The 10511-nt window shown below is 42.6% G+C and overlaps 1 protein-coding gene across 1 annotated transcript in view; it reads left to right on the top strand.

Annotated features, from left to right (window-relative positions):
- The first annotated feature begins 152 nt into the window (after nt 1-152).
- The window catches only part of MRPS5 (mitochondrial ribosomal protein S5), a 29922-nt gene continuing 19563 nt past the window's right edge, over nt 153-10511 (top strand). The window contains exons 1-3 of the mRNA XM_003984272.6: nt 153-284; nt 4652-4732; nt 6736-6873. Coding sequence (XP_003984321.2) covers nt 227-284; nt 4652-4732; nt 6736-6873 — 277 coding nt within the window. The 5' untranslated portion in view covers nt 153-226. The remainder of the gene's footprint in view (nt 285-4651; nt 4733-6735; nt 6874-10511) is intronic.

The raw sequence follows: 10511 nt of genomic DNA, 5'->3' as shown, positions 1-10511 counted from the left end.
CCCCCGGGTCTTAATGCGAGGACCCTCAGCGGGGCTGTCCGCGGCGGCGCCGTGCTCATTCTATCCTGTTGCCGGTGCAGACAATCACCCGCCTCGGCGTGCGCTGCGGTGCGGCATTTTGGCCTCGGGAATTCAGCCGCAGGCCGTGGCCAGCCGTTTGGCGAGACGCAGTCGCGGCAGGCGGTGGAGAAAGCGGCCTGGACAGAGGCTCTCTCAGGGCTCCACCATGGCGGCGGTGGTACGCGCTGCAGGCTGCCTCCCTGCGCTGTGTGGCTTGCCGGCGGGTGAGAGCCGGGACGCCGGGAGAGGGGCTCTGAGCGGGGACGGGAGCGGGGGCTCGCCTGCGGCCTGCAGATGCACGGGCAGAAAGAAGCGGCCTCTGAACCCATCATGCCGGGCTCCGATCCTGCCCGGAGCCGCTGTGTGACCTTGCACGCTTCCGCGCCCTCTCTGGGTCGCGGGGCTTCTGTCTGTAAAGTGAGGGTGGACTGGACGCTGTCCAAGGCTCGTTCCAGTTCACCGGACTTCTCCTGCGTGCTTGGCTACCAGGCGCGGGAAACTGGGGAGCAAGCATCGCCTTCCCGGCGGGCGTGACCCACAGGTTCCTTTGGTGAGGTCGATGTGGGGTTCGAAGCCGATGGAGGCAGTCCTGCAGCTTGGGTCGGATAGGATTAGTGTCAGTCATTTTAGATCCCGGGCTGATCAGTGTCATTATTGAAAAGAAGAATGTTTTGAATGTCCTTAGTTTTGCTGTTACTGTTGTCTCCCCCCGCCCCTTGTTGGTTTGCAGCCTGAGGAGGGTCAGTCTGCTGTATACTTTAGCATAAGGTCTACCACTGTGCTTCATGACTAGGGCTTTTTTTCATCCTTCTATTTTATTGTAAGCCCACAACCCAACATTCGTAATTCCAAATTCTAAAGACCTCTGAAAACCGAAAAGGTCTTGTTTGTTTCTTTTTGGTAACTCATTTTGTTGGGAAACTTAACCTGAAATGATTTGGCAGGAAATCTGACCTGAACATTCTTTACTTTTGTTCATGTTGTGACCACCTCCTCCTCTTTTCAAGGCTCCATTCAAATAACACCTATAGCGTTTGTAGCTTTCCCTCATGAGTTCTTACTGTGTTCCAGGAACTATCTTAAAACTATTTATGCTTTTCCTCACTTCATCTATACAGTGCCCTTGTGAGATAGATGCTTTTACTATTCTTATTTTGCAGACCAAGAATTAAGACACATGGGTTGAGAAACGTGTTCAAAGTTACACTGGGAGGAGGTCAGGTTTTTGCGCCCACACACACCCTCTGGCTCCAGAGCCTGGTTGTGTTTGGTTTTGTTTTGTTTTTTCTTCTTCTGGTGCATTATAAACTTTTCTTTTGGTAGCAGCTTTATTGAGATGTAATTTACACACCATACAATTCATCCTCTGAAGGGGTATGATTCAGTGGTTTTTAGTATATCTGCAAATCTATACAACCATCACCATAATAAATTTTTAGAACATTTTCATTTCCCCAAAAACATACCCTTTTGCTCTCATCCCCCCGACTTGCTCATTGCCCCCAGCTCTAGGCAACCACTGATCTTTCTACCTCTATAGTTTGCGTGTTCTGCATATTTCATATAGACGGAATCATATGTGGTCTTTTGTGATTGGCTTGTTTCACTTAGCATAAGGCTTTCAAGATTCATTCATGTTGTAGCATGTAGCACTACTGCATTCCATTTTATGGCTGAATTTCTGTGGCATGTATCTACTACATTTTGTTTATCCATTTATCAGTTGATGAACATTTGGGTTTTTCCACCTTTTGGCTGTTATGCCTGATGTTGCTATAAATATTTGCATACAGTATTTTTGTTTCTGTTGTGTGTAGACCCGGGAGTGGAATTGCTCGATCAAACGATCAAACGGTAACTCCATGTTTAACTTTGAGGAATGGCTAGACTGTTTTCTAAAGTAGTTGCACAATTTCACACTCCCGCCAGCAGTGCGTGAGAGTTCTTCCTTCTCTACATTCTTGTCAACGTTTGTTATTATTTGTCCTTTTGATTATAGTTATTCTAGTGGGTGTGAAGTGGTATCAGTTTGTGGTTTTGATTTGCATTTCCCTGGTGGCTTATAAACATCTTTTTTGTGTGTGTTTATTTGGCCATTTATGAATGTTCTTTGGAGAGATGTCTATTCAAATATTTACCCATTTCTTTTTTTTTTTTTAATTTTTTTTAACGTTTATTTATTTTTTTTAATTTTTTTTTTCAACGTTTATTTATTTTTGGGACAGAGAGAGACAGAGCATGAACGGGGGAGGGGCAGAGAGACAGGGAGACACAGAATCGGAAACAGGCTCCAGGCTCTGAGCCATCAGCCCAGAGCCTGACGCGGGACTCGAACTCACAGACCGCGAGATCGTGACCTGGCTGAAGTCGGACGCTTAACCGACTGCGCCACCCAGGCGCCCCACATTTATTTATTTTTGAGACAGAGAGAGACAGAGCATGAATGGGGGAGGTACAGAGAGAGAGGGAGACACGGAATGGGAAGCAGGCTCCAGGCTCTGAGCCATCACCCCAGAGCCCGATGCGGGGCTCGAACTCACGGACCGCGAGATTGTGACCTGAGCTGAAGTCGGATGCTTAACTGACTGAGCCACCCAGGTGCCCCTATTTACCCATTTCTAAATTGGGTTGTCTTTTTATTAGTGAATTGTAAGAGTTCTTTGTATACTCTAGATATAAGTTCCTTGTCAGATAATTTGCAAAAATTTTCTCCATTTGTGTGTTGTCTTTTCTCTCTGAATATAGTTTCCCTTAAAACACAGTTTTAAATTTTAGTGAAGTCTGATTTATCTATTTACTCTTTGTTGCTTATGCTTTTAGTATATCTAAGAAACCATTGCCAATTTGAAGGTCATGATGATGTACCCTTATGGTTTTTTTCTAAGAGTTTTATAGTTTTTCCTCTTACCTTTAGGTCTTTGACCCATTTTGAGCTGATTTTTATATATGGTATGAAGTAGCACTCTAACTTCATTGTTTTGCAAGAGGATATTCGTTTGTCCTAACACCATTTCTTTTTTCTTTTTTCTTTTTTTTTAATGTTTATTTATTATTGAGACACAGAGAGAGACAGAGTGTGAGCAGGGGAGGGGCTGAGAGAGAGGGAGACACAGAATCTGAAACAGGCTCCAGGCTCTGAGCTGTCAGCACAGAGCCCAATGCTGGGCTCGAACTCACGAACCGCGAGATCATGTCCTGAGCCAAAGTCGGACGCTTAACCGACTGAGCCACCCAGATGCCCCTGTCCTACCAACATTTCTTAAAAAGATTGTTCTTTCCCCACTGATTTGTCTTGGTACCCTTTTCAAAAATCACTTACGAATAAATGCTGTCAGAACCTGTTTGGAAGCACTCTGCTATGTGAAGTGGCACATAATATGGTTACAGCCTGAGACTGCGGGAGTTTCAGAGTCTTGAGAGAGGGGGACTCTCTCCCCCAGAGTGCTGGGGGGGCCTCTTTGGGAACCAGGAGCCTTCAGATATTTCAGGAGAGTGATATTTCAGGAGAACGTGTCAGAGACACAAAGGGATTGAAGAGCACAGTGTGTTCAAGAATGACTACAAGTTGGGGGCGCCTGGGTGGCGCAGTCGGTTAAGCGTCCGACTTCAGCCAGGTCACGATCTCGCGGTCCGTGAGTTCGAGCCCTGCGTCGGGCTCTGGGCCGATGGCTCGGAACCTGGAGCCTGTTTCCGATTCTGTGTCTCCTTCTCTCTCTGCCCCTCCCCTGTTCATGCTCTGTCTCTTTCTGTCCCAAAAATAAATAAACATTAAAAAAAAAATTAAAAAAAAAAAAAAAAAAAAGAATGACTACAAGTTGGAGGTGCCTGGGTGACCAAGTGTCCAACTCTTGATTTCAGCTCAGGTCATGATCCTGGGGTCATGGGACTGAGCCCTGCTTCGGGCTCTGTGCTGAGTGTGGAGCCAGCTTAAGATTGTCTCTCTCTCTCTCTCTCTCTCTCTCTCTCTCTCTCTCTCCTTCCGCCCTCTGCCCCTCTCCCTAGCTCACACGCTCAACCTCTGTCTTTAAAAAAAAAAAAAAAAAAGAATGACTACAAAGTCTGGTGTAGTCAGAGAGGGTGGAGGGGAGAGTGGTGGCAAGTGAGGCTGATATGGGAGGTTGGGTCCTCGTTGCAGTCACGTAGGCTATGTTGAGGAATTTTGAATTGGTGCAGGCAGTGGGGAGCCAAAGAATGATAAATCAGAGCTGGGAGGTGACCAGACTTGTTATTTTAGGAAGGGCTGCCTGACGGCAGATGGGGAATGAGAGGGGTAGCAGCAGGACCTACTAAGGGACTGTTGCTACTTTGTGGCTGAGGGATGGCACCTGAATAAAGAGGGGGCAGTGAGACCATAGGGGAGGGCGTAGCTGATAGATTTTTGCAGAGAATTAATAGGGCTTGGTAACTGGTTAGATGTGAGCATGAAGGAGAAGGTGATGCTGTCTCCTTCACGTGGCCATGGAACCTGGAAATTATTCACTTCCTTCTCTTGGTTCTTTTATTCTATAGCTGTTAATATTCTTTGGGTGGTAAAATGTTCCTTTTAATGCAGAAAGTATCTTAAAAGATTTTTTTTTTTTTTAATATACAGGTCACATATGGTCCAGGCAGCTTTACCTAAACACCTTTCCAACAGCTTCCATTTTGGCCTTGAAGACTGTTCTCAGCAATGGTGAGATTCATTTATCCAACTACTGTTTCTTACAGGATCGAATGCTAGAGTGCTTCGTGTAACTGTAAATGAACAGAGCACATACTTTTTTTTTTGGGGGGGGGGCATTCTTTATAATGGAAGTACATAAGGTCTAGAGTATTTTTCAAATTTTTTATGATTACAGTTGTTAGAGTTCAAGGCTTTAAAAAACAATAGCTACAGTTTTTGACTAATTCCTATGTGCTAGGCTTGTAACACGTTATATTGGTTAATCGTCACCAGTTTTTATGAGGGGGTTGTCCTTTCCATCTTGCGGACGATGGAGTGAGTCTGTGAGAGGCTAAGTGACTTGCTCAAGATTGCACAGCCAGTAAATGGCAGGACTGGGTCCTGAGCTGTCTGGGGACTGTGATGCATCCTCGTAATGCAGGGTCTTTGCAGAGGCCTTTGCTTCTACACTGCCATAGCGCAGGGCCCTCTCTTCAGTCACTCTCCAGAAGGGAAGGAAGCCGACCCTTGCCTGGTCCATGTTGTGCTTATGGTCCGTGGAACCCTGCCTTTCCCTATGGTTAGGGCGGAATTGAAATCTCATTGTTTTCTTGGCCTTTTGGAGCTTTACTTTTAGTCTTCTTCTCTTTCATATTATTAACCCCACTTGTCAAGATGCTGTCATACCTTGCTTGAGGGGTTCAGAAGAGGGTGGTGACCTGAACTCTTCCCTTTATTTCTTCACTGACTAGTTGGGTGACTCATTCATTCGTAAACTACTAACTCTGCCCTCTATTGTGAGCCAGGTAGTGTCCCCAACCTGAGCTGATATGGGGCCTGCAGAAGCCTTCGTGAGGAAGGCCAGAGACTGGCCTAATTTCTTTTTTTTTTATTTTATTTTTTTTTTTAACGTTTATTTATTTTTGGGACAGAGAGAGACAGAGCATGAACGGGGGAGGGGCAGAGAGAGAGGGAGACACAGAATCGGAAGCAGGCTCCAGGCTCTGAGCCATCAGCCCAGAGCCCGACGCGGGGCTCGAACTCACGGACCGCGAGATCGTGACCTGAGCTGAAGTCAGACGCTTAACCGACTGCGCCACCCAGGCGCCCCGAGACTGGCCTAATTTCTCAGAGACTCACAAATAGCTGCTTTCACTCTTCGGCTTTCTGTTCAAGCCTGTTGCCCTGAAATAAACTTTATTCTCTCCAGGGCTGTTTTAATCCTCCTTTTCACTTTTCTCACAGTGACTAAATTCTCCACTGAAACGCAAAGCTGGAGTGTGTACGCGGTTTTTGTAATCAGTATTCCCATTTCCTTGAGTCCACTAATTCCTGTCACCCCTGCCATTGCCCTCACTGGACACCACCATCCATGGGATTGGTCAAATGGCTGCCTCTAAGACATGGTTTTTCATAAAAACTTGATGTGATACATGCATGTAGTTAGAAAAATTCCAAGAAACACAAAAAAGCAAATCTCTCGTTCTAACCCCAAACGCATCAGTTTTCATCCTCAGAGGCAACTGCTGTTACCAGTTTCCTTTATATGCTTCTGAAATTAGTCTATAAAGTATATTCATATCCCCTCCTGGTTTTTTCAACATGAAGGGCAGGATGTTCTACTACTCTTCTGCACCTTGCTCTTCTGAACAGGTCATTTATAGGACTTTCCACACGGGTACATGGCCCCGCTCATACAGCAGAGGTCGCCATTTGCCAAGACTAGACTGTTGATTGTGGGCTCCTAAGGGCAAGTAGCAACCCTGGTAAGGACAGATCTCCCATCTTTCTTTAGATGGCTACATCCGTTGTGTGGACAGACTGTAACTTCTGTAACTAGGATGGACATTTAAGTTAGCAGAATAAAGTTTTGATTTATGTTTTAAAGAAAGACTGTCCTCAAAATATGATTCTTAAAGGTTCAGGATTTTAGTGACTTACTTTCATGAGTAATGATTAATTCTTTGGTGCTGGCAATATTTTCCCACAGGCGTGGAACATCTAACTCAAAGTTTTATTCCGTCTACCCACAGGCCCTTTGTCATCTCCAGGAACCAGAGGCAGCCGTCATTTTTCCAGCTTGACCCGTGCGCTACAGACACAATGCTGTATTTCTTCTCCCAGTAACTTGATGGGCCAGCAGTATAGATCCTATAGTTTCTTCACTAAATGTACGTAGACTGGCTACAAACTTCCCATTTCGTGAAACAGAAAAATAAAAGGTGCTTTCGTATCTCCACTTTTCTTCTTTTTCTTCTTCCTTTAGTGAATGAACACTTTAGAGACTAGTATATGATGTGCTATTAAAATAAAAATATTCCTTAGAGTACCTCCTGGGATTATGTCGCATATTACCAGCTGTATTTGTACTGTTCTTTGGGGAGCACTCGTTTACTTTTATCCCCTTGGTTGGGTACCTGAGACCTAAGGAGTATCGAATCGTGGCCCAGATCCCTGCTGATGTAGATTCACACCAAGAATATAATCAAAGTCTGTTTTTAGTTGCACTTCAGTTGAGGAGAGAGTACAAATCAGGAAAAATTAATTTTAAGTAGACATTGTTTTGCTAACACTGCTCTGACTTGCAGTAGTGTTTGAAATAGTCGAGTCTGAACTGAAATTATCTTGATTCGTAATAAATGGAGATTGATTTCAGAACTCAGCATTAGACAAATTAAAAGAAATTAGAATTGGAATGCTTGGCTGGCTTACTCGGTAGACTATACAACTATTAATCTTGGGGTCGTGAGTTCATGCCTCATGTTGGGTGTAGAGATTACTAAAAAAAAAAAAAAGAAGAGCTTCTGTTTAAAAAAAAGAAATTAGGATTATAAAGCCAATTCATTTTAGATTATTTGGTAAATACAGAAAATCAAAAAGAAGAAAATCACCTATAATTCTACTACCTTAAAATACTGGTCGGCTACTTTTCTCATGCAGCAGTGTATTAGATGTTTTTCCATGTCAATACATAGACTTCTTCAGTGCAGTGTCGTGACTATAGAGTATTTAATTGTCACTTTATCAAAGATCGCTTCACTTTGGAAGTCTCATAGTAGGTAGGTCATTTGTGTTGCAATGCAGAAATGAGGACCAGGCTGTAGGGGGATTGCAACTAACACAGGCTCAGTTGTATCTGTGGATTTTGGTGCAAAGAGAAAAGAGGAAAAGATCAAAAATCAGAATTCGAAGGACGGTTGCTACTGAATATATGTCATTTTGCACCATCGTAAAGTCAGAAAACTGTAAGTCAAGCCATCATAACCCAGGGCCTGTCCGTTGTTTTTCCCCTGCCCTAAAAGTCCTTTTCTGTAACTCTTCTTGTTTTAGAGGTGCCCCTTGCCCTTTGACACCCCTGTCCGTGCACTGTTGTCTCATATCTGCCTGACTCTCCATTAGCCTACGTTCTTCCCCAGTTACAGGACTCTGAACCCTTATGAGTTTATTGCTCCCAAGTCACACTAAGATTAACTTCAAGAGGATGAACTCAGTTGAAACTAGCATTGAGCTAGCTAGCTTTTGTTGTTTCAGTAAGAAATAGTCTTTGATTTTGTAAATTTCCTCCAAAAAAACCCCCACAAAAACCAAAAACTATAATTTATCAAAATTCATTAAGATTTCCTAAGAGTATTTAACATTGTACTTGTAAATCTATCCCTCTGCTATGGGTGTGTGTGTGTGTGTGGGGAGGGGGGGGGAATCTACCATTTAAATACCTTTGATCCAAATTAGCAAGTAGTTTACTTAGCATGATTAAGTCTGAAATAGCTCCATGTATCAAATTGGATGTAATAGTGGATTTTGCATATATGTATGTGTGTGTGTGTATAAAACATGAAATATATTTTACCTAACTATGGTAGTTAACAGGTATATATGTTAATCTACCTAAGCCCTTCCAAAAATGACAGAAAGAGCTAAAATAATAGTAAATCTATTCTAAATAACATCTCAGGTTAATTAGAATCAGACCAGTATGTTCTGATGTTAAAATAGTAAAATCTTTGTCAAATAACTTAATTCAACTTAGAGCCATTGAAAAAATTATGTTTGTGAATAATAGTAAGAATATGAGATAAGGCTCACAATGTAATATGTAAAAAAAACCAGGATGCAAAATTGTACATGTAGCATAATTGCAGTTTTGTCTAAAACAAATGAAATATGTATGTATACTTATGTGTATATGCATGAAGGAAGAAAAAATGTATGTTCTGATTTAACAGTGGGATTATGATTAATTTTTGTATGCTTGTCATAGTGTTTATATTTTCCAAATTTCATTTTTTACTTCATTTTATTTTTTTTAATGTTTATTTATTTTTGAGAGAGAGAGAGAGAGAGAGAGAGAGAGAGAGACAGAGACAGAGAGACAGAGCGTGAGTGGGGGAGGAGCAGAGAGAGGGAGGGAGCTGTCAGCACACAGCCCAACGTGAGGCTCGAACTCCCGGACTGTGAGAAACGGCCTGAGCCGAAGTCAGATACTTATCTGACTGAGCCACCCAGACACCCCTATATTTTCTAAATTTTAAAAAGTAACTATTTCTGTTATAATCTGAAAAAAGACTAAAACCAATTTTAATAGCATAATGGCATTCAAGAGTTGACATATGACTCACTGTCTTTTCCCGATGTAGTTCGAAATTTTATTTTCCTCTTAGAGTATGTAATAAAGAAAATGAACTAAACTTTTTAGTCTTTTACATCTTTGTCTCAATATCAATTTCTTTTTAAAATAAGATCCTTTTTAGTATTTTTTTTTTTTTTTAGAAATAAAGAGTGTACCCTTTTATTAAAAAAAATTTTTTTTTTAATGTTTACTTATCTTTGAGAGAGAGAGAGAGAGACAGAGTACAAGTGGGGGAGAGCTAGAGAGAGAGGGCCACAGAATCCGAAGCAGGCTGCAGGCTCTGAGCTGTCAGCACAGAGCCTGACGCAGGGCTCAAACCCACGAACCGTGAGATCATGACCTGAGCTGAATTCAGATGCTTAACCAATTGAGCCACCCAGGTGCCCCAGATCCTTTTTAGTATTAATGAGTGATTTGCTTATTCTAAGTGAAGAAAAACTAATTGACCTCTTAATATGCCCCCATTAAAAGTGCTTTCATTGTGAACTTTCAAGTTTTTGATGGCATCTATAGGTAGCACCATTTTTAAGCGGTTAGGAAACAAAATCAAATGTTTAGTGAGAATTTAGTTTGGGGTTGGTGATTTTATTTCAAACTTGTGTTCTTTTAAGTGAATCAGCGTCAAAGTTTGAGCTCAACTTAAAGCCTTTGCTCTGATCAGGGAGGTACAAAGCAGCATGTGATGTGGAATCTCAGTTACTTCTGAGCTTCAGTTATGAAGATCAACTCTAATATGTATGTGTTTAGATAAATGGGATACCGAACAGATTAAAGCCTTTAAAAATATAAATCCAGGGGCGTCTGGGTGGCTCAGTCGGTTAAGCGTCCGACCTCGGCTCAGGTCATGATCTCACCGTCCGTGAGTTCGAGCCCCGCGTCGGGCTCTGTGCTGACAGCTCAGAGCCTGGAGCCTGCTTCCGATTCTGTGTCTCCCTCTCTCTCTGACCCTCCCCCATTCATGCTCTGTCTCTCTCTGTCTCAAAAATAAATAAACATTAAAAAAATTAAAAAAAATATATAAATCCAAAACATTTTTCCCTTTCCATGCTATCTACTCAGAAGATCAAGGGAAGACCTTTCAGGAAGTAAGCAGGTAGAACTTTTAAACCCTAAGGGTAAGAGAATGAAGATACTCATTTGTTTTCCAGAATATGTTTAGTATTTCCGGCATGTAGATAG

The sequence above is a fragment of the Felis catus genome, chromosome A3, assembly GCF_018350175.1.
Source record: "Felis catus isolate Fca126 chromosome A3, F.catus_Fca126_mat1.0, whole genome shotgun sequence".
Classification (NCBI taxonomy): domain Eukaryota; kingdom Metazoa; phylum Chordata; class Mammalia; order Carnivora; family Felidae; genus Felis; species Felis catus.
The sequence above is the reverse complement of the archived record's forward strand: the minus strand, read 5'-3'. Positions and strand labels throughout refer to the sequence as shown.